Source organism: Condylura cristata, unplaced genomic scaffold, assembly GCF_000260355.1.
Source record: "Condylura cristata isolate star-nosed mole 26May11 unplaced genomic scaffold, ConCri1.0 scaffold00024, whole genome shotgun sequence".
NCBI classification, from domain to species: domain Eukaryota; kingdom Metazoa; phylum Chordata; class Mammalia; order Eulipotyphla; family Talpidae; genus Condylura; species Condylura cristata.
In genome coordinates, this window is record NW_004567125.1 from 24,288,621 (window position 1) to 24,312,402 (window position 23,782).

The 23,782-nt window shown below is 44.7% G+C and overlaps 1 protein-coding gene across 1 annotated transcript in view; it reads left to right on the plus strand.

The window, feature by feature from the left end:
• CACNA1E (calcium channel, voltage-dependent, R type, alpha 1E subunit) overlaps window positions 1–23,782 on the plus strand; it is a 291,648-nt gene that overhangs the window by 198,637 nt on the left and 69,229 nt on the right. Inside the window, exons 8-17 of the mRNA XM_004688539.2 lie at window positions 10,487–10,602; window positions 15,245–15,298; window positions 15,914–16,003; window positions 16,870–17,079; window positions 17,765–17,877; window positions 19,381–19,493; window positions 19,806–19,937; window positions 20,390–20,462; window positions 21,652–21,769; window positions 23,397–23,464. Of these exons, the coding sequence (XP_004688596.1) occupies window positions 10,487–10,602; window positions 15,245–15,298; window positions 15,914–16,003; window positions 16,870–17,079; window positions 17,765–17,877; window positions 19,381–19,493; window positions 19,806–19,937; window positions 20,390–20,462; window positions 21,652–21,769; window positions 23,397–23,464 (1,087 nt within the window). The remainder of the gene's footprint in view (window positions 1–10,486; window positions 10,603–15,244; window positions 15,299–15,913; window positions 16,004–16,869; window positions 17,080–17,764; window positions 17,878–19,380; window positions 19,494–19,805; window positions 19,938–20,389; window positions 20,463–21,651; window positions 21,770–23,396; window positions 23,465–23,782) is intronic.

Consider the following 23,782-nt stretch of genomic DNA (forward strand, 5'->3'; position numbering starts at 1 on the left):
TCTCTCTCTCTCTCTATATATATATGGAAGAGTGAGGGGCTTTCTGAGACCCTATAAAGATGTGAATGAATAAAGTGTGAGTGAGAAGTCCATCACTGAGGTGTTCAGAGGACACCAGACTTTCTCTCTGGGGTCCACATTCAGTACCGTTATCTCCACCATGTTTTCACACTGTCTTCCCTTCCTTTGGGCTTCTCCTCATCACTTTCTCTCTGGCCCATCAGATTCTTCTCTCTGGATTCAGATTTCTACTCCTCTCACAACTGTCCACCATCCCCATTTTGTCAGTATTTGGTTCCACCATTCCTCCCAACTCCGAAGAAAGGGCCAGTTTCTCCAGGGAAAATCTTTTGAGATTGAACAATGGAGACTTTACTTTTCTGAGATAAATATCTCATATTTAAATCATCTGGGGAAGGCAAACTTGAAACCTTTTAACAACAACAACAAAAGCCAACACAGTGTTAACTGTAGAATGGCTGCACTTGGTAATCAATAGTCACTCCCTTGAACACAGCCGCACCCACTCCACAGTGCCTTCAAACCTTCCCGGAGGGCGCAATTGCTGCAGCTACTCAGAGTTGGGCAGAAAGTGTCTCTTACCAGAGAACAGCTATTTGTTCTGCATCAGGATGCCTCTGTCATACTGTAATTAGTGCTGTGGGGGGTAGAAATGGGGAGAAAGAATATGAAATGTTCTTCCCTGCAGCTCATTCTTCCTACACCATGGGGCTTTGAACCCACTGCAATATTGTGACTGAAACATACACTATTATATGCAGAGCAAGAGAGAAAATGACCTGTGTCTCAGAGTTGGAGCCTTGATGGTGCCTGTGTGCTCTGGGGGATGAAATGGAGCAGGGAGATCAGAATGTGCTCCATAGCTCTGTGCCTTTCCACAACTCACATGGGCTCTTGGAGGCTTTGATTTTCCGGATCCACACAATGGGACTGCAAGTGTGTCCTGTCCTCTTCTTGAAAGGCTGTAAGCACCAGCATTGGAGAACTCAGAACTTTTAACAGAACATACTGTAACACTGTCACCCCTGATGATGGAAATGATGTAGTGGGATAAAATAACACAATGTTATAGAGTGTTAGGGAGATTAATTTTGGTTTACTTTTAATATTGCTTGCAGCAGTAGCAATAATTTCTTGATTCTATCTTGCTGCAACACCAGTTAACATGTTTCTAGAACTTGCTTGCAGGGGGAAGTGGGTAGGACAGTCGAGACATCATCCAGGTGACTATTACATAAACAACAGGTGATCTTTGAAGCAGCTGGCACATCTTATGTGGCTCACAAAGAATTGGTCCTTTTGGAACTTATTGATCTTTAATATAAATGTGTGTCAAGGTACCTGGTGGACAAACACAAAGATAACCCCACGCCTTTTCCCTGAAAACTGCTCCTCCCAGTGTCTTTCATCTCTGTTAATTTAACTCCTCCTTTTGTATGCTCCAGCTAGAAATCCTTGAGAGTTGTCTGAGTCCTCTCATCCTCAAGGCCTCTCAACTCTATCTTCACAGACTACCACTGTTACAGGGTACCCCAATGTGAATTGGGTTGCCTGTCTGTGGGTCTTCACTGATGCGCTTACAATTCAATCGTATTATGGACACACTCAAAAGGTTAAATAATGGATTTATTTATAAGGAGAAAGGTAAAGGAATAACCCAGGGAGAGAGGGAGAAAAACACAGGTTAACTAGGATGTCCTACCAGTTCTGCTGACTTGGACTCCACCGGCACACTGAAAACCGATTGAGCGCCAAAACGATCAGCTGCAAACCACCAGGTCAAGTCCCCCCAGAGCCCACATGTCTGATTTTATCCCAACCTGGCTGCTCAGCTCTGCCTTCACGTCCCAGCGTGCTTCTCCTTAGTACTGATGGGATTTGGAGTTCCAGCATCTGGAGTGGGGGCGGAGTCCATGCAACCTAGACCTGTTACACCACAAGCCCTAGTATTTCTCAGTATCCCACCCCTACCTTCTGACTGAGGCTGCCATGTTGGAATATTGCTGGAAGGTGTCCTTGCTTCTGCCCATACTCTTGCCATTCTGTTCTCCACAGGGTGACAAGAGACCTTCTTTGAAAACTTGAATCTGGTCCTGTGACTCTTGTGTCACACGCCTACCAATGGTTTCCAGATCGTGCCACATGAAGGTCACATCATTGTCACGTTCCATGGCCCTCCTTGTTTTAGCTCCAGCTCCATGGGGCCTGGCAGCTACTCGGACCTCATCTCACTCATCTTCTGTTCAGTCCATTCACCCTCACCATGCTGGCCCCTTTCTGCTCTCAGGATATCCTCTCTACCCTTCGTCCTCTGAGATGTTCCTGCTGTCCACAGCCTGCACAGCTGTCATCTCCTGAATGCCATCCCTCAGGCATATCCTATTATTTTTCAAGGCTTTGCGACGAGGTCTTCCCTCACATGTCCTGTTATTTCTCAAGTCTTTTCAATGAGGTCTTCCCTGGCCAGTACCCAAGGGCCTAGCCTTCCTCCTTGTACTTACATGTATTTCCTGTATTTTAATTTTCCATTAGCATTTTATCAGTATATAATGTAAACTCGTCCGACACACTTGTTCTTTTTTGCTGTTGTGCTCCATATTCTGTCACAATGCTTACCCCATCATAGGCACAAGGTAAATTATATTTTGGAGGGAGAATGAAAGTGAGTGAGTGGATGGATTGATGGATGGACAGACAGATACATAAGTAGCCTAGTATCAGAACGTCTGTATTATGTTATATTCTTGGGAGTGTTAGTTTTAATAGCCACTTGGAACATGTGTTTTGTGCTAGACACTATACTTTGTGCTAGACAAAATACTTGATTGCTTTCATCTATTAATCCTTACAACAATTTGAGACAGGCATGGTATTTACCTGTTTTACAGATGAGGAAACTGAGACTCATTGGTTAAGAACTTGGCCCCAGATCATACTGGAATGGAGTCAAAATTTAAACCTAGTCTGGTCCAGTTTCAGAGCTCTTAATTCCTAAACTCTAGTAGTCTGGATTATGCCAACCTCACGGCTAACATCTTCAAACAGAAATATGTTCCAGCTCCTTGATTATCCCCTTTATGTGAACTTCCAAGCCTTCCCCAGATCTTCTCAAACAAATAAATGAGATCTCAGTGCCAGGGAAAGGAGAGAAAAATACATCTGTTCCCAAGAACTAAAAGAAGTTTCCCCTTGGAGTTGTCATAACTGAAGTGGTAGAAAGATGTGGAACGACACTGGCTTTATCCTTCAGAGAACAAGAGATACTTCAGGACTGCTTGTCACACTGCAGTCCCAGGTCAGCCCGCAGTCTGACCTCTCTGTGCTTTGGTTTCCCCACAGTGAAATGCCAGATTCAGACAGGCGACCACTATGAGGTGCCAGGGTGTGAGAGTATGGCACTCTGGTTAAGACTGTTTATTTGCCTTAACTGCTTTAGGGAAAGACTTTTTCTCATGGGAGGAGCCCTCCCAAAGCCCTGACCTTTAAGGAGGAGTGACAGTGCATTGCAGTGTCCGCTATGACCCCACTCCCTCCCAGATACCCAGCTATACTGTTATTACTGTCAACACTGAATGGCATTTAGAGGACTAGGTGCAGTTTTGGCCTTTATTTATTGACAACCTGAGTCTCCTTAAATCCTTTCTGGAACAAGTCAAGGGGTAAGATGTAAATAACTGTAACATGGATAAACTGTGTGACCTTCAATAAAGTGTTTATCTTCTTTGGGATGTGTTTGAGCCTCTGAAAAATGGGAGAAAATGTTCCCCAGGTGACTGAGAACACTGAAAAGCTGTTTTCCTGCTCTCCCTCCACTTCTCAGCCCATTTTTCCAAGGAACTTGGAAAATTAAATCACTCCCAATACACATCTGCCTATCTGACTCCCCTGATTTCTCTCTTAGTTTCAGAACATTGCAGGACACAGAGGTTTTTCTTGATGACAAACCCAAATTGCTCCTTTCCAGAGCAGATAACTTATAGGCCCCTAGCCAGGTTTCTTTGGAGACACTGAAGCACTGGGGGAATATGAACTCTGAAGATTAATAGGAATATGATCAGGTGGCTATTTGTGTGCTTGGCAAAGTCTGTCTACATATGCTTCTGTGTGCCAGTGTGAACATGGGTATTCCTGCCAATGTGTGTGTGGTGAAGTGTGCAAGTGTGTATAGGAGTGTGGGCAAACAGATCTTTGAGTCACACAGGGCCAGCCCATCCTGGCAGGCTTTGTCTTTCTTTTGGTTGTCATGACAGCAGTGAGGGCCTCCACATCAGTAAACAAATCTCCCTGTGTGCTGAAGGGAGGAGCCAGATGCTGAGACAGGAGTGAGACAATCCCCCAATAGCATGCTTCTTGTCATAGCAAACCTACCAGAATATCTTCCTCACTAGAGACACTTAGAGTTAACTGTCCAGGTGCCCCGATACTCTGAGGTGACATTATGTGGGCAGGAATTTCAGGTGATTCATGTCAAGTCCCCAAGAGCTAGAGTTTCAAGGTAAACTCTGGAAATGTGAATGACGAAAACCCTTCACTTCACTCTATAGACTAAACGCTGACAACAGATTAGCTACTTTGTGCGTGCTCTCTGGGTATGGATTTATTATTTCCATACGTTTCTGAAATTATCTATATAATTATTATTCTTCATCTAATTGTGAATAATATAGAATTGGCTAGAAACAAAAGCAGTAAAATACAAATTTGCTAGGATATAAGAAAAAAAGTTGTACGAACCATGCAGTACAAGATGAGCCTTTTTCCCATTCCCATAGCAATAACACACAAGATTTCTTATATAGAGACAGTGTATACTTATGTTATCAGTAAATATAATGCAGCCCTATAAGGGTGTTTTCTATTCTCTAAGATTTTCTTTGTAACATTTGCATTTCCTAGCTTACTTTCATGTAAGAATACAGTGTATAATGCATATACTATGGAAAAGGTAGGTGAATTGAGTGTCTTTGATAATCCTTCTAAACACAACTTAGATTTTTATCTTTAGTCTGTGTCTTTCATTAACTAAGTCAGGACCCTTCTAGAGTAAACCAGATTGAGTCCTCCCTCTGCTTATGAGCAGAGAATTCTTTGTGTCCTTCCAAATCACTCTAGACCAGTGAGGAACCAGGGACAGCAGTGGAGGTTGCCTACCTTTGAGGTAGTTTTCCTAGTGATATGGCTGCTGCATCATATGGGCATTTATTTTTGTCCTTCTTGCTTGGAATTCTAAAATCTGGATGCAGTACAGCTTGAGTTCTGTTCCCTTGGTGGGTGTCGAAACACTGGATGAAGCAAATGGCAAGGAACTTACTTCCCATCCTCTTATCTTAAGCCACAGACCAATGCCAAGCGGGTGTGGTGACATGAGTACTCATTCAAAGAAGCCAAACTTAAACTCCCTATTTAAAATGAAAAAGTAATTACAATAAAGTGAAAACAAAAATCAACAGGCAACTATATATAAAAACCAAAGACATTCCTGGGATCGGGAGAGAAGGAAATTGGATCAAAATGCGTAGGAAGAGCACAAGAGATTACCGTGATGGTACACAGGTGAATTGGTGGTGGGAATTTCATGGGGGCCATACACAAGATGATAAAGCATATATTATATGAGAATGAAGAATGATGTAAATATATATATATGTGTGTGTGTGTGTGTGTATACATATACATACATACATATATTTATATATATTACATTTTTTAAAAACAAAAAGAAATAAACTCTGTTACTTGAGCCAAGCAAAATGGATAAATTGAGAAATTCATCAAGCCGCTCTCTGAGGTACCTTCCAGTGGGAAGCTTGGAAGGTGTCTTCTAGATGACTAAAGAAATGATAATTTGCCTTAATCTTTGCAAAAGCATGAGCCTCTGAAGAATCCCCAAGGTCTTTAGTGAAGGGGAAATAAGAGGGCTCAGTGAAGAAGAATAGGGCTGGGAGTTGGGTAGCTTTCTTCCTTTTCCTGGATCTGTCTAAGCATGTATTTATATATATACAAAATAACAGGAAATTTTGAATATAAGGTTAGGTTAGTCACTAATTTTTAGGTCGTAGAGCTGAATATTGTTAGTCCTTTTCCTCTCCAGAATGTAATGATACATGTAAGTAGTGACTGTGATATGAACACAGTCAAGCAGCATGTCACTAGCTTGTCTGCTGCTAAGAATTTTATTCTAGGTCTTTAATAGCCTAACACAGAGCAATGGACTTTATGCTGCTGTCCAATTAAAAACAGTTTCTTTAAAAGAAACATAAAACTCTATTCTTATGTCTTTATTCTCTTCAGCCTTGGGCTGAAATTAAATCCCTTTTGTAGTTTTGAAATGTTGAATCTAGAGAGCAGGAAAGATAGCTGAGACTATGGAAATAGCATGTAACCTAGAATTGGAAGACATTAGTTTGAATTTGGGCTCAGTTTCCTGATAATTGGGTGATCTTGGGCTAGAAGATCTGAATTTCCCACGGCTTTTGCAAATAGAGTCAAATCATGTACTTGAAATTTATTTCTAAATTAAAAGTTTCCAAAAAGCATTATAGGACTATTAGATTTTGATATTTGAGCTCCATAATCGCTGGAATCTGTTATCCTGCCAGGCCTTGGATTAAATTTTTCAGCCCCCTGTTGGCATATGATACAGCATAGGTTCTGTTTCAGACCTTATGGACCTAATCAGGGAGATAAGCCATGGATACAGTTATGACAGACACCAACTAAGAAGAGGGTAAGATGTGTCATAAAGGACCTAGTGTCAGGCTTTGTGCCCTGGGCTCCTAATGGGAAAACAAAACAAAAAAAAAAAAAAAAAGAAGAAGAAGAAGAAGGAAAGATAGATAGGTTACTTGGTGAGCAACAGAAGGGTCATCTCCATAGCTCTTCCCCTCTTCCCCTCTACTTGGGTGTAGCAGCTCAGGGCCTGTCTGCTGTACCATGTGGGTCACCTCTGGGGTGGGGGATTGAACTCCTACTGAAGTGGCCGCAGTGCTGCGTCCTAACCCATTGTGCCACCAGGGAGGGCCTCAGCCTGCTTATTTTAATTAATAAAATTAATTATAAAGATTGTCTGAACATATAGACTAGTTGAAGAGGGTAAGATGAGTCTAGTTGAGTCTGGGGAACACAAAGTCAGCTAAGTCACATGATGTTTTCTCCCAAAAGAGAAAGAAAATCACATGTAAAACTTACCACATTGATTTTTGCTGTGAGGTGTGCTCTAAAGAGATAGAGAAAAGGTAGAAAGGAGGCCAGAAGATTGGGGTGGAGGAGGGGAAAGCTAGCCAGAAGAGGTAACCTTTCAACCTGGCCTGGGAGAAGGATTTTGAAGCCCAGACAGGAAAAAAACAGGGTGGACTGAGCCCCAAAGCCCACATTGTACTTTCTAGAAATTTGACTGTGTGTGGAGTGATACCTTGCAGGATGCAGGCAGCAGGGGTAAGAATGATGGAAGGTGAGGGTTGTGTAGAAAGGCTGAAGTGATGACTTCACGTTAGCGCTACAAATACAGATGGATTTCTTGCATAGAGAAGACATTTCTGCAGATAATCCTACTTGAGGGCTATGTGAGGTGTTAGTGCTTCATTGAGAAGGGGCTAGTGAGATGGGGAGGCGGGAATAGAGTAGAAAGTAGATGGAATTTGGAAGGTCCAAGAATCCTGGTTCCCCTTAGTGGCTGTGTCCTTGGACATTTGCCCTCTGAGGAACCACTTAGCTCCCTTTTGATTCAGTTTTCTGAACTGGAAAATTGAGATGGCGGTAATGGTGCTCACCCTTGGTGCTGAAGGATTCTTGTATTCTTCCATTCATAGCCTGATTGCAGGTTACTTTTTTGAGGTCTTGAAATATAACTTCATGTTAGAATTTTCTGGACCCTTTCAGACCACAGATGAAAAATGAAGACTCATATGTATGAAAAGATAAAGGAAGATATAAATGTGCTGTTGGGCCAGTAGATGTGGGGGGAACAAGGAGCTCAAGCTTGGGGGAAGGTGGGTCTGAGGTTCCAATCTGACTGTTTCTTCCTTAAACTTGGTCATAAATTTAATATGAACAAAATATGTGGAGGTGCTTGGAAATCAGAATGCTCCACCAATTTTCCTTACTATGGCTATTATTTTAAGTTGGAATTATTAAGACCCAGTGCATGTTTTAGGAAAATAGCTCTAATAGCTATGGGGTAGCCGAAATAACGGAAAGACAGACGACAGAAAGACCAGGTAAGTGCTGTTGCAGTAGTAAGGAAGGAAAGCAGGAGGTCCCGGTGCAGTGAAGATGAGAGGAAGGGTGAATCCAAGTGCCTTTTGGAGAGAGAAACCACAGAATACTGGCACTGCTCCTATAGGAGGGGTAGACTATGCTAAAAAGCCAACAGTGAGAACTTTGGTAGACGATGATGCCACGAACCAAGTGGCTTTTTGTTAACTCCTAATAGCTGAAATTTGGAAGGGAAAAAAAAAAGTAGAATTGAGGAATGGGTTGGCCTGCTACCCTGACTTGAACTGGCCCTGGTCAGTCTTCATTATCAGACTCTCCCTTACCCCCAGAGTGATCTTAAAACATGGTAGACATGGGGCCTGGGCCCCATCCCTCAGCCCCTGACTCTTCTTTCTTGGATATGAGGGACTGGCTGGCAGGACTCTCCACCTTTTAACTGTCACCCTTTATTTAAAAAACCACCTTGAAAAGGTAGAGCAGCTTCCAAAGCAGTAGGGGAATGTTCTGGAAGGAAAATTCTAGTTGGAAGGGTGTTCGGTGATGTGAAAGGTGTGGAGGCAGTTTCTGGAGGGGCCATTTGCAAGCAAACTTTTTTTTTTTCTTTTAGTATCTTTTAATGAAGTACCACTGGTTTCCATCCTTGTTACTGTTTTGACAGTACAGGTGTCAAAACACCACCCCTCAGGTGTGGTATCACCGTGGCTCTCCCATCACCTAAGTACTCACAGTGCTCTGTAGTTCCTCTCCTGCCCCCATTCTCACCCCTGCCCACCCCAATGCCTCAGCTCTGTGGTCAGCTCTCAGGAGATGGGTTTAAAGTTCTCTTTGCCCCTTGGTTTGTTTTCTCTCTCCATGTATGTGATACCACCTCTATTATCGCTCTCCTTCTTGCTTATTTCACTTGGCATAATCCCTTCCAGCTCAATCTGTGTCACCACACATGGCACAAGTTTATCTTTTTTGATCACTGAGTCATATCCCATCATGTATATACACCAAAATGACTAGACTATGTTCGTCGCTGTTGCAGTCTTTTTTTTTTTTTTTTGCTTCTCCAGGGAACTTGATCATGTTCCTCTCTCTCTATTCTTTGTTCCTCTTCTCTCCTTTTTCTTTGAGAGCGCTTTAGTCTTTTTATTATCTTGTGCCTCTGGGGCGTCTGTCAGTAGCCTCTTTTTGAACCCCATCTTTCTTGACTTTCCTTCCATTTTCTCTCTCTCACCCAACCTTCCCACTATGTTTCTATAAAAGTCACATGCCTCTTACATGCCCCTTTACTCATGGCCTCTACCTGCCCTTCAAGTAGCCCTTCAAGATGTCAGCATCACTTGTTATAACACAGGATGCGGGACACAGGAGAAGCCAACATTGTGTTGAGAGTTCAGCAAGCTAGTTCCCAAGGGAAGCCTTGGTTTCCCCATTGTTAAATAGGATTTCTAGTAGAATATATTTCATAGGGTGGCTGTGAAAATTAAAAGGCAGAGAGGCGACTGTGCCTGTGGAAAGGGTAAGGGCATCCACTGTGGCTGGGAAATGGAACATAACATTTTGACATCTTCTTTGTCACCTGATTAAGAAATTTCTTTCAAAATTGAGCAGGCAGAGGGTGTTCATACTGATTGGAATAAAACTGCTCCAGGAGGGTTTCCTGCCTGGGGCTACATGAAGCTCACTTCTGTGTAGCTATTTAAAGAGGTAGGTTGGAATATTGCTCAGCAATGAAAAAGGACAAACTCATCCCCTTTGCAGCAACATGGATGGAGCTGGAAGGGATTATGCTCAGCAAAATAAGCCAGAAAGTAGAAAAATGTTGAATGGTCTCATTTATAGGAGGAATGTAGAGAAAACAAAAAAAGGAATTCTTAAAAAAGTATTTATAAGAAAATCAAAATCATCAGGCAACTTTAGGCCATTCAGTATGGGAGGAGGAGGGAGAAGAACCAGAGCAGGGGTGGGAAGAGCACAAGGGACCATGGTGATGGTGCACAGGTAAATGGGTGGTGGGAATTTCAGGGGGAAATCATACATTGTACAAAAATTAAGAATGATATAATGTATTTTTAGAAAAGTAAAAAAAAAGATCAGTTACAGCTTGGGATGAGGGAACAGGGACACAGAGCACCCAAAAATGCCTGTGCAGGCCTCCTCTTTCTCTTTCACTTGTGTCTCCTTCTTTCTCACTTCTGGCACTACTAAATTTATCTATCATATCCATCTGAACTTAAATGAATCTGATCCATCTTGTCCACAGGGAATTTGCCAAAGAGAGAGAGAGAGTGGAGAACCGAAGAGCTTTCATGAAACTTCGGCGCCAGCAGCAGATCGAACGTGAGCTGAATGGTTACCGCGCCTGGATAGACAAAGCAGGTGAGCTGGCGGGGCGGGGGCAGGGCCAGGAGAGTGCACAGTCTTCTCATTCCCAGTAATTCTATTCAAAGGGGCAGCCCAAACCAGCTCAGGAGAAGCTCTGGATACCTTGGTAGCTTTGGGGGTTCTTGTGGGTTCCACTTTTCTTCCTCTAGGATTTCACTGAACCTGCCCTTGTACCAAACATCTTTCATGGGGCAGGCATTTTTAGCAAGGTGGGCTATGTAAGATGTCAGTTAGCCAACGTGAGAGCTGGGTTTGGCCTGTGACATGAGAGACCACGACACTGCTACTGTCCATGGCTATATAACAGCCTACTCATGTTACAGGGCTTTCCCGGTGTGAAATAGGTTGGCCTGACTGCGGGTGTGTTAAAGGGAGAGACTCAACTGCAGGCACACACATACAAGGTTGCTAAAGGGTTTATTGCCCAAAAAAGGGGAAATGAAGAGATGACTAATTTAGGGAGAAAGAAAGAGATAAATTGGTGAATGTGTCCAATCAGTTCTGCTCAAAGCACACTGAAAGCCAATGAAAAACGAAAGACCCCCAAGGCCCACCTGTCTGCTTATATACCAAGTCTGGCTGCTTAATTCTGCCCTCAGTTCCCAGAAACCGTCCTTTCAATGGTGATAACATTACAAGATTTGTAGTCTTTGGTGTCTTGGATTTCTTCGATCTGGGATGGGGGTGGGGTCCTAAAACCCGACTGTGGCATTTTTTCAGGATGTCCTTTCCCCTCAACCATTCCCCACTTTTGCTGTTTGTCACCTTATCTGTGATGATGAAGGTCAAATGTGTGGATGTTGTGTGTGGCAAGGAACCTGGCACCTCCCCTTCTCCTTGGGATCAACCTGTTACAATCAGTGCACAAATATTTATTAAGTGGGCTTAATTTGCATCAAGGCCTGTGTTAGAGACACAGGTGTACTACAGTAAGCCAAACAGATCAGGAAGTCACCAAAACTCTTAAGAGCTTCTTGTTATAATAAGTCAAACAGTACAAGAACATTGTTAGTATAATAGAAAACAGCAAGATAAGATTATTAAGTATGGGGTAAGTGGTACTTTTAATGGGGAGGTCAGGATGCACCCATTTGAGGGGGTACTCTTGCATCAAAGAGTCAGCATAGAAGTATCTGTGGGAATAATATTCCAAGGCTTAGAATATCTCAAGAATATTCTAGTGTGAGAGTAGGGCAGTAGATGGGGTGGGGACCATGTATGGAGGTAACAGGTGGCAGATCCTTCATAACGCTCCTGGCTATTATGGGGGCTGGGACTTTACTGTGAGCAAGGCCAGAACCAGAGGAGAGTTTTGAGCAGAGGAGTGACATGCTCTGATTTAGGATGTTGAAGGTGCTTTTGGTTGCTACACTGAGAAGCAGCAGCAGGAAGACCAGGCCAGTATCAGGAGGGCCAGTTGTGAGGCTGTGCCTCAGGCAGGTAGTAGAGAGTGGATAACTGGCTTCCCTGCTTCTGAGCTGCCCTCATGCCCCTGCTGTGGCTCAGCTTCTGGGATCATTCTTACCCCTCCCTGGGGAGAAGGCCGGACTGGCACAATTTCATTGACCCAGAGCCACCGGATTCAAGTTTGCCTGTGGCTCAGCTGCTCATGGGCCGCATCGATCACCTCATATCTGTCAGTAAAAAGGATGCATTTGCTTTCCTTATTATTTGGAAGTGGGAGTGTTATAGATCTTTATTTTCTTCCTGAAGAGAGTTGTATTTTTTAATAATAATAAAAAATAGACAAGACAGTCAGCATCTTTTCTTTATTCCCAGTAGCATGGCTGTGAAGTCTCTCCAGAAAAATCTGGAAAGCAACTAAATCTTAGCTGCCTGGACCTTACCCTTATGTAGGAGCTCTGCAATGAGATTGTGACCCTTCTGTTTGTACCACGGACACACAAAAACTCTTTCTTGGCTCTGGAGTAAACTTTTGACTATCTATGGAGGGTAGGAGAGCCTATGTCTGCCATTCAAAGTCAGATGAAAAACACTCCTGTCTGTGACTCTCTGCATCCTTTGCCACTCTTGGAAACACTTGTTAGCCACACTGTTTTACCCTTTCTCCTCCCAGGCTCTCCTGTGGGAATAACGTGCATCCCCCACTTCCTCTTCCTAGATTGCTAACCCAGCCTTCTCAGCAGATTTGCCTGCAGGCCAGGCAGAGAGCTTGACGTTCCCAACTGTCCTAGGCTTGCTGGGGTGGGGGGTGGGGTGCCGTCTGACAGACCCCTGAGTGTGCCTACTAGCAACAGAACCTGAAAAGATGACCCTGCCCTCAACACGCTGCTTCCCAAGGTCATGTGTCTCAGGATGCGGCTCTCCTGGCTCTGCTTTCCAAACACAAGCAGAATTCCCAGGCACCACTTCTTCCAGTTGGCAAAGCCAGCGCTCTGCAATCCTTCTAAGAAAAAAGACGCACTGCGATGTCAAATTGTGCTTCCTGGCCCTTCCCTTTACAAATAGAGCGTGAGTGAATCAGAAACATATGGGTTACATTTCCCTGGAAAGACACACTCAAATTTGAAAGCAAATTTGGCGCAAGGCTTTGGGGGAGGGGGAGTGCTTTCTGTGCCTCCGGTGCCCATGAGAGTTTCCCAGAGAGACTCATGAGGACCACACCCTCTCCATCTGCCTTAGGGGTCCTCAGATCTGCCAGCTCCAGAGCCCAGACATGGCAGATCTCAAAAACAAGTCTCTGGCTGAAGTAGTTAATGTTGCTAGGAGGTAGTGCTGCAAATACCTAAGAGATGGCCTTCAAAAACCTGGGCTGTCCAATAACTTTGAAACCCTTTACGTCTGCATCTAGGGACATTCTACCTACAAATAACACAACCTAGTCACTTTGAGTTTTGCCAGAGGCTACACTTAAAAAGGAAAGCTACACAGTTATGATTTGGGATAAAGGCCATCCTGTGTGGTATTCACTGAACCTCAAAATGCTCCCCTCCCAGCGAATACATTATCTACTCTGTTTTCTGTGGAGGTGGAGTTATGGTAACAACATTATCTGTTACCTCTCTTCAAACTGTCCTTTTACTTGTTGCAAGGACTTAAAAGAAACCACTGTCTTATTTGGTCTGCTGCCAGCTTTTCCCGGCAGCTGGGATTGTGGGGGATGCATAGGCTCTCTGGCCTATGGCGGAGGTGACAGGGTGAGACTTTAATCCACATCACTCCCAACAGGGAGCTCAGAATCCACATGGAGAGTGCTAATGAGGCTCATTCTAATAAGCCCTAGAAAATGGTGTTAATAGAAATGGCGACACCTCTGGAGCTAAGGGGTACTCCCGAGAAGAAGAAAAGGGGATTGGGAGGGAATAGGAGATTCTTTTCCAAATATTGACAACCAAATATGTCACTCCAGCGCCAGTTAGGTGTCCAGTCACTTCAATTCCGGTGGTATTTAGTGTCAGAATTAGTTAGCACAGACCCAAGAGGTGGAAAGCTCAAGCCTACCAGCCTGTCCTCACTTCAGATGCCAGCTGCAAATGGGCACCCAGGTGAGCTGCACTTTTGCTGGCTAACTACAAATTGGGGATGGGAGGGGTGAGAGCTGGGCTCCAGATTTGATACGTGGCTGGAACGACTTTTGGAACATGAGAGAAATCTTAACTTACTATTGCCAATATACTATGAAGCTACAGCTTGGGAACAGCCCAATAGATGGGAAACGTAAGCAAGATGTGGATGTGGAGGAGAGGGGCCGCAGGCACAGAGCTTCCATGCCTGCGCTAGGCATGCCACAACCCAACACTCAACTTGGTCGCAGTTACCAACTAAGGAGTTACATGAGCCCGCAAGTTTAGGGTTTTTTTAATAGAGCTGTCAGAAGACACGATTGATTAAATTATTGGCAGAGTGATTGAGCAGTTGCTCTTTCCTCCTAGAAGGTGGGAGCAGGGTGAGGCTGGAAGTTGGAATCTTGTGAACCTCCCTCCTTAAGGCATTTAGCCCTCCCCGCCATGAGTCATCCCACTGGCATATAAAATTCCAAGAGTTTTGGGAGCTTTGTGCCAGGAAGGCACACAAAAGCCACATCTTTGCTTTTTATTATATCATGTGGATAAATTCACCATGTCCCAGTCCTCTTCAGCTGAAAATCTGCTCAAGTCAGGAGGGCAGATTGATGGGCTGGAGGAGGCAAGCCCGCCAGCCCTGAAGCTACCTGAGGGCAGCTAGCATTTCTTTCACTGAGCCCTGCAGAGTCCCCCCAAATGTCTTGCCTGAGAGGGAGGTCAAGTGTTTTGAGCTGGGAGCAATAGCCCAGAGAAACCCCATGGCTAGAGGAGGTAGAAGGAAATACAGAAATGGAAATTCTTCTCCATTTAGATGATTGTAGTTAAAAAAAAAATCAACTCTTCCTCTCCTAGGTATCCTACTGCAGAATGGGGTGAATTCAGACACAAAGCTGAATTATGTGAACCACCCTCTCAGTCCCCTCAATAAAGAACTTCTTCCTTCCTGTTCTGCGGAGCTCTGGAGTGTCCACCCTGACCCCTGGCTGCTTTCTGCGGTTGGAACTCCTTCCTCTCTCTGTTGCCCTGGAGCCAGAACTGTCCCTGGGAGGGTTTCATTTTGCAGAATGATTTGCCATTACAGATAGTTTACTAAACCATTTGTTTCCATCTAGAGGAAGTCATGCTTGCTGAGGAAAATAAAAATGCAGGAACATCAGCCTTAGAAGGTAAGCTGCTCCCCATCCCTCCCTCCCTCCCCCACGTAGGCGGTGGTGGCAACCTCTCTGGATTGAGAGGCGAAAGAAAGAAAGAAGGGCGCCTTGGGATTTGAAACTCAAGTGTCTCTGTCATAAAATCCCTCATGCTTTAAAATGAAGGGAATGGAGTCACAGATTTAAATGCTTTTAAAGTGATGAAAATGAAATCCTGGGGCTGCTTTGTTCCGGGCTGGGTGATTGGTACTGTGCATTGACTGTGATACTGCCAAGGGCATACTAAGGGATCTTCCTTGAAGGTTCCTGAGGATCATCTGGGGACTACTTTCTCTACCAGGAAGTGGTATTGTTTACGAAGAGCCAGGACAACTGCATGCAGGGTGCCTGTTTACCTACTGCATTTAGAGAAGTGCTAGGCGTCAGGAGCCCTTGCGTTTCAGCAAGTGCTACTAAACACAGTCATGTTCCGTAGACAGTGGCAATTTCTAGAACCCTGGTGCAGGCACTTATGAAAAGGCGGGCACCAGTGTACCAGGGAATTCTTCCCCATGGTCGTCAGTTTTGACCCAAGCGACCAGGCTGAGTTGTCTCCTCTTCTCTCACTGCTTTCCTCCTGCCTCTGTGTAGTGCTTCGCCGGGCCACCATCAAAAGGAGCCGGACAGAGGCCATGACACGTGACTCCAGCGATGAACACTGCGTCGATATCTCCTCTGTGGGTGAGTGGGGCCAAGCTCTTCTCTGAATCACGCGGAAAAAAAGGCTTTTTAACAGTGCCATAAGAAGATGATTCTGAAGAATCCAGAAGTTGGGGATGTAATTAGGGAAAAGTGCACTGATCTAATCATGTGACCTAAAAACTTGGTCAGGGGAAGCTATCTAGAGGAAAGATGGGGTTTATGGCCAAAGTCCATCCCAGTGTCTTCAGGCCTGGCAAATATACCCATTTGTGTATGCTCCTATCTGTCCTGGATCAAATAATGAGACATTGTTCAAAGGTCCTGAGAACTTATTGCCTGCGGGGACCTCCATGCAAGACCCTCAAGTCATCGGCTTGACCATAGTGGCGCCCACCCACTTCTAGTGTCTGACATTGAAGTTCCTGCTGAATCCGTTTGTCCCAGACCCTCTTGGAGATCCTGACTGATGGCAGGTTTTCCCTCTCCAGAAAGAGGGAAGTTGGTCATCATCCCAGAAAGCAATGACAGAGCCCGTTTAGGCTGCCCATGGCAGAATGAATCAGAAATGTGGCACATGATTCTGGTGCCTAAAGCACATTTAATAGGAAAGGCCAGAGGGAAGCCCAATCTGTTACAAACATAAACATGATCTTATTAGGCTTCTCTGCACTGTGTTTCCACCTGGGGAATGTTTCCATTTCCTGGGACTGAGAGTGCTCACCATGAAAAGCAGGGGTCTGTGCTGTGGGGACTACTTAGCCCAGAACATGGGGATCCCTGACTGCGTGATGACAGTCACCCAGCTCTAGCACCGAGACTACCCACCTGGTCTTTTGAATGCGCCCCTGGCCATGAAGGGGTGTCTGTTCTACCACCTCATTCTTCCTTCCTCTTCACCCCCATAGGCACTCCTCTGGCCCGGGCCAGCATCAAAAGTGCAAAGGTGGACGGGGCCTCATATTTCCGGCACAAGGAAAGGCTTCTGCGCATCTCCATCCGCCACATGGTTAAATCCCAGGTGTTTTACTGGATCGTGCTGAGCCTTGTGGCTCTCAACACCGCCTGTGTTGCCATCGTCCACCACAACCAGCCCCAGTGGCTCACCCACCTCCTCTGTAAGTGAGCGGTGACTGCGGACCTCATGGTGGCAGCTTGATGGGGATACAGTGTAGAGAGCAAGACCTGATGTTGGCCATGGTTGGGCCAGCCCAGAGCACCCCATCTCTGCCCCTTGGGAGGGAAGCCAAGCCTGTCCGCAGCGTGCTTGATGATCACATGGCATTTCCAACTTTTCATTATTAACTCAGATGTACAAATCTCTGCTGATGAGTCAAGAAGTTGCTAAACTCTGTGTCTTATGGAAATTCAGGGGTTGGAGGGTTTTGGATCGCCAGAGTCCTGGAGAAAGTTCTCAAGGTGATGAGCTTAGAGGCCAGCTCTGGGTGAGGTTGCCACTGGGTGTGAGTGAGCCTCGGCACTGTGGTTGCTAGGTGTAGGGGAATTCCAAGCTGTCAGCCAGCCACGGGAAAGCCTTTCTTCCTCTCCTGAGAGCTGTCACCTATTTCAGTGTCCATGACTCGTCACTTGTGAAAAGAGACTTGTGTCTGGGACTCCTCTGGGGGGAAGCAGGTCAAACAACACATTAATTTTGCCTGGCATTGGCCTGATGGTGATTGAAAGTGCCTATGTGTGGGCGTCTTGGTCCGGTGTGAGGGCTCCTCTGTAGATGATGTGTTGGGTTGAGGGGTGCAGAGTTCCTGCTGCCTGTGTAACTGCTGCTTTTGTTTTCACTGCTTTCAGACTATGCAGAGTTTTTGTTTCTGGGACTCTTCCTCTTGGAGATGTCCCTGAAGATGTATGGCATGGGGCCTCGCCTCTATTTTCACTCTTCATTCAACTGCTTTGATTTTGGGGTAAGTGCTTAGAGCCTCCTGTCTTTCTGCTTCATGTTGATATGCCACAGTTTGAGATAAGCAGCTTGCTCCATTGCTGAGCATGCAGCTCTGAAACCAGAATTTATTAAAGGTATTAAAGGGGGATAGATAAGGTTGCTAAAGGGAGGTCAGGATGAATGAATCCATGCAAGAGTTTGTTCAGGTTTTTTTTTTTTTTTTTTAAGCTTCTTTCTTTTTAACGTTTTCATTGAAGTATGACACATATACCATAGAGTGCATACTTAAGTGTGTAACTCAATGAATTTCACAAAATGTCAGAGCTAAGCCTGGGAGAGGAGGGCAAAGGACTCATTCCAGAGAGTTGTTCAATAGAAAGAGAAGCTGCTGTATCTTTTTACTTCAGTGGAAAATTGGTTAAAATTGCCTAGCTACATCCTCAGCCATACACATGTGGACACATACAGACACTAATGCTCTTATATGAACAAGTTCTGGACTAGAACTTCCCCTTCAGCGTCCACACTCTTCTACACGATACCAATGTGTAAATATGTACATTGCTGAGTTTTCAGGTGCTGTCACATCTGTTTCTGACCTCTGCTGTTTTCTGGAGTCCTGTCCACTTTATCACATACCAGGAGTTAACCTCCCATTTATGCAGGAGTAAATAGCATGCTGTGTGCAAGGTCTTACAGTCTACCAGCAACAAAACTAGATTGCAAAACTTTGGATTCCTGAACCACTTTTTTTTGTGCCAAACCCACCTCTTTTTCTGCCAAATCTTCAGTTAGGTGCTAACGGTTTTGAGTTCTCTCCAATCTCCATTTTAACTCAGAACATATGGTTCTGGGTACAGGCAAATTTCAGGCATAACAGCTAGTGAACCATTCTAACCTTGGTTTCCTCATGTACATATTTTTCGTTATTGATGGGAGGATTATTTTTTGTTATCTGTTGTTTTTGTAGCACACGGCCGGCATTCAATAAATACATCCTTGAAACAAAAAATGAATTGTTAATCTGAAATTGCTATTTCCCATAGCAGTCAGATTCCACGCCACCAGGCTGGATCATCACCCTGAGGGCTTTGGGGCCCATGTGACTGAAAGATATTTAGTGTGCAGGTGACTACAGCATCCTTGTTAGCCCTCGATTCTAGGATGATGAGAGAATGCAGATGCCCTCAGAGATTGTGTTGGAATGCAACCTGTATTTGTTCCAGTTACTTCTCTGGCTCTGAGTCTCACTCCTTTGTCTGTTTGCTAGAATGTTAAGATGTGCCATGGATGTGAAATCTGTGCAAAAGTAGTGTCTGGTTCTCAAAGTCTTCACCAGCACAAGAGCAAGCAGTATATAAAGTTAGTGAAGAAGATTGGGAGAGAGATGGCACAGGCCCCCCTTTCCTTCAGTAGCCTTCACAAATAGGCAGCCCTGAAATTGGCTGATGACAGCTGTGGGTCACCGGACACCAGAACACTCCTGCTTTTCCTCTTCTCACCATGGCTGGATTTGACTCCTTAGGTCACAGTGGGCAGTATCTTTGAAGTGGTCTGGGCAATCTTCAGACCAGGGACATCCTTTGGAATCAGTGTCTTGAGAGCTCTCCGGCTTCTAAGGATATTTAAGATAACCAAGTAAGTGGTCAGAATCGGGACTCTTTCCAAGCATGCTTGAGAATGAAAACGTTCTGCTTTATATTTCCTTGCATTGCTATTCCCCCTTTCCACATTCGCACTTCTCTACCCCAGCTCCAACCCATCCTTCGGTTTCTTCTCCTCTTCCTCCAAAGAATTTCTGTGACTCCAGATCTTAAGCCACAGATTACAGCCATCACACCCCCTCACAAGTATACAAATGCACCTCGGTTCACAGGCCACCACATCACTATCTGGCTGGAATTGGGGCTAACATGAGATTCAGTGTTCACTACCATCTGGGTTTTGTAGGTATTGGGCATCCCTACGGAATTTGGTGGTCTCCTTGATGAGTTCCATGAAGTCTATCATCAGTTTACTCTTCCTCCTCTTCCTCTTCATCGTTGTCTTTGCTCTCCTAGGCATGCAGCTGTTTGGAGGCAGGTAAGCACCAGCAGGCTTACAGCCCAAGGGGACTTAAAGCCCAGCCTTAGCCTGTGAGCACAAGGGTCATTCATTTGGTCACCGTGTTACCATCTTATTCTTTCCATGGCCTAAATCGGAAGCTAAGTGTGTAGATGGAAGGAATTCCTTTGCTTTAAATATTTTGACAATGTGTAGGATTTTTGTTCCAGGGACTATCCCCTCTGGAGCAACACTTGAAATTTATAGCATGGGACCTTATAGCTCAGGATTAGTCAAAACCCCATTTCCTTCCCCATAGCATTCAAAATCAATAGCAGTCACTAATGTCATCTTTGAAAATTTCATGAAATGGGAAAATTAGGAAGAGGAGGATGTAGAAAAGGGAAGTGATGAAAACATGTACTTTTAGGGAAAGGAAACTTGGTGTATGAGGCTTCCATTCCAGTCTTCTCTCTGAATTCCCCTTTCAGGTTTAACTTTAATGATGGCACTCCTTCGGCAAACTTTGACACTTTCCCTGCAGCCATCATGACTGTATTCCAGGTATGAGGCCAACTGGCAGTTAAAGAACACCATGTTGGGTGATGGCATATGGGTGATTTGGTGATGGGAAACCCAAGGGGATTGCAACTGAGATGGAAAAATGCACAAAAATATTTAAAAATAATCTATTATAAAATTAAAAATTAAAAAACACCATGTTGGATGGATGGAGCTGAAAGGGATCATATTTAGTGAAATAAGTCAGAAAGAAAAAGAAAAATACCGATGGTTTCACTCACAGCAGGAGCATAAAGGACCGGGGTGGGGTGGGGATAATAATAATGATCCAAAACTGTATACCAGAGACATTTTGTGGGGGTGGAGTGTGGAACGGCATCAAAAATGTTGCTGGGGGGAGGGAAGTACCCTGGACTATGGTGATGGCACACAGGTGATTTGGTGATGAGAAGCCCACAGGGATTACAACTGAGATGCGAAAAGGCACAAAATGATGTAAAAATTAACTATTAATTAAAAAAAAAAGAAGAATAACAAAAAAAAAAAAAAAATGGAGCCCTTGAGCCACATACTGCAAAATAATGCCTCTCCTTGTGATGACCTCACTGGCTTTCTCTGCACTTGTGTTTTTGTAAAAGTTGGAAGACTAAAACATTTAGCAACAAATTGCCTTCCTGGTTTTCTGAAATTAGAAAGGTCTTCTAACCCATTCCTACTTAATAAAGTACCTTTTCCATTCTTTACCCCCCAAAAAAAATACCTTTCTAAATCATGGGGGAAATTAAAAATTGATAATTTTTAGCTCAATGTCTTGGAGCTAAACAAAAGTACCATTTAACTAGAACCTGAGGCTGAACCAGACCTCTGGTTTTCTGCACTGATGCCCCAAAGTTCTTACTTATAACACTGCTGTCTCAGAAACTGTATCTTAGCATCTCCAGGGAAAGGCGATGATGATCAGACCGCCTGATCTGTGTGACTCCCACAGGCCTGGCAATGCCAATGGTAGAGAGGGGTAGTTTGGGGAATGGGATCTTTCCTTTTGATAATTTCCCACATTTTCAGTGCCTTTTCCATATTAGAAGAAAGGTTAGGATTATTCATGGAGTGACATTTTTCCCTCTCACTGGCCAAGGAAGGGGGTAAATGGAAAAGACCAGACCCTTTTAGACGGGCCCTGTCTTCTCAACCAGCCCTGGCCTCTCACTTGGCTGCTGTGTGCTTTGTTTAGATCCTGACAGGTGAGGACTGGAACGAGGTGATGTACAATGGGATTCGCTCCCAGGGCGGGGTCAGCTCGGGCATGTGGTCAGCCATCTACTTCATTGTGCTCACCTTGTTCGGCAACTGTATCCTTCTGTATTGTTCCTGCTTGTGTTGACTGCCTGCCTGGATGGACACATGAGGGGGTGGTATTGGTAGTGATGGGATGGGGCATGGAGGGACCGGGGAGGAGGATGGACACTGCTCGGTGGACTAAGGGAAATCAGGATCCTGACTTTAAGGAATTGGTACACTATTGAGTAAAGAAGATAAGTAAACAACAGAACTGAGTATTATCTAAGTCTATAGTATACACAAACAATGTCCTACAAAGCTGTCAGATTGAAGGGTTGGAGGTACTATTACGGGATAATAAGAGAGGCCAGAGATTGTTGTAGACTGAAATCAGATTTTAATACTAGTAAATTAACTACATTTCAGTACAGAACAGACTATTATGACTATTGCTAATACTACAGCATAGCTAACATTGGCTGCAATGTGCTGTATCTGTGGTTTATAGACTGTTTCATTTGGTCCTTACTTGATAAGACACTACATCGGAAGGGAAGACTTGACACCCACGGCTGTTTAACAAGTACCTAATGCCTTCTCACAGGACCTGGCACAAGAAGCTTTAGGATTTTACCCCAGCAGCTCTGCCTACTAGCTTTGTGGCCTTGGAAAAGTCACTTCATCTCTCTGAGCTTTAAATTCTCGTTTCTGTAAAGGCGGACAATGATCACCTATCTCCTTTTGTTATTGTCAACAGTAAATGAGGTGATTTGTTTGAATGCCCCTTATGAGCTTGCAAATGTGGACGAGGAGTTATTGGGATTGGGGCTGGTAGAGTGAGAACGAACAGCCACCTGAGGTAGTTATAGTTTGGTAGTTTTCACCATCTGACAGAGAAGCAAGGCTCTGAAAGCTCCTTTCCTGGAGTCTTCCAGGGGCCCCAGGCAAAACTATAAGCAAGAGAAGACCAAAGCGGTATGGTGAGTCACAGAGGGGACCGCCAGCTTGGCCCCCCTGCCCTGAGCAGAGGACCTCGGAGCTGGGCTTTTGTGCTCAAACCAGTTCTCTGTTCCACACAGGAGTCTCAAAGACAGTTGGAAAATTGGGACTGTAGAGGTGAGAGTATGGAATGGACCTGATCTCCATAAGAGTGGTGTGTTCTCTGTGTCATTTTGTTCAGTGACACATGGGGGTCTTCCAGGACAAGGAGAATGTGAGAGGCCAGTGAACATTTTTGAGATGACTGGCAATGGGGCTGTGGAATCTCAGTTCTTTTTTATCTACAAGGACAAAATAACATGGTGTGTCTAGGTGGCCCTCACATCAGGCTCCCCAGAAGGAGCAATGGGCTCCTACCTTGAGCCTCCAAACATTTTGTTCAGTAATTGCCCTGTTCACTATTGCTTTGAGAGAGGCTGTAGCTGTGTAAAGCCCTCCTCATACAATCTGGACCTGCTGGGTGGTTTGATTTGTGTGTTTATCTGTTCTATGCGGAGATGGTATTTGAAAGGAGAGAAAACATACTCTTTCTCAGACTCCCATATCATCTTTGCCCTCCTCCCTTGGCCCCTGCTCTTTAGAGCAGCTTTTCTTCACACTGGTGGTCCACAGGAAGCAGGAAAGACATGGAGATGCCCTCTCAGTCTTGCTGAAGGCTTTTACTTTTCTTATTTGTCTGTCCTTAACTCCTCACTCCAGACACACTGCTGAATGTATTCTTGGCTATCGCTGTGGACAATCTGGCCAATGCCCAGGAACTGACCAAGGTAAGCCTTGTTCTCTGAGGACCTGATGGTTCTCTGTGCCTTTGGGACTTACTTCAGAATTCTGCATTATGTAGCTCACGTCTTCCAGGAAGGCCCCTTGTGGGAGCTTCTGAGCAATTGGAGAACCACATATCCATGAAGGAAGCCCAGTTTGTTTTATTGAGTGGTGAGCTTTTGACCAGCCTGGGTCTCTCATGTGATTTAGAAATCACAGCTCTATCACCACAAACCCTCGGAGGTGCACTTTGTGGATTTACAACATGGAGGATGAAGAAAACACTAAAACCCTGGGTTAAAGTATTCCTATGCACGATGCCT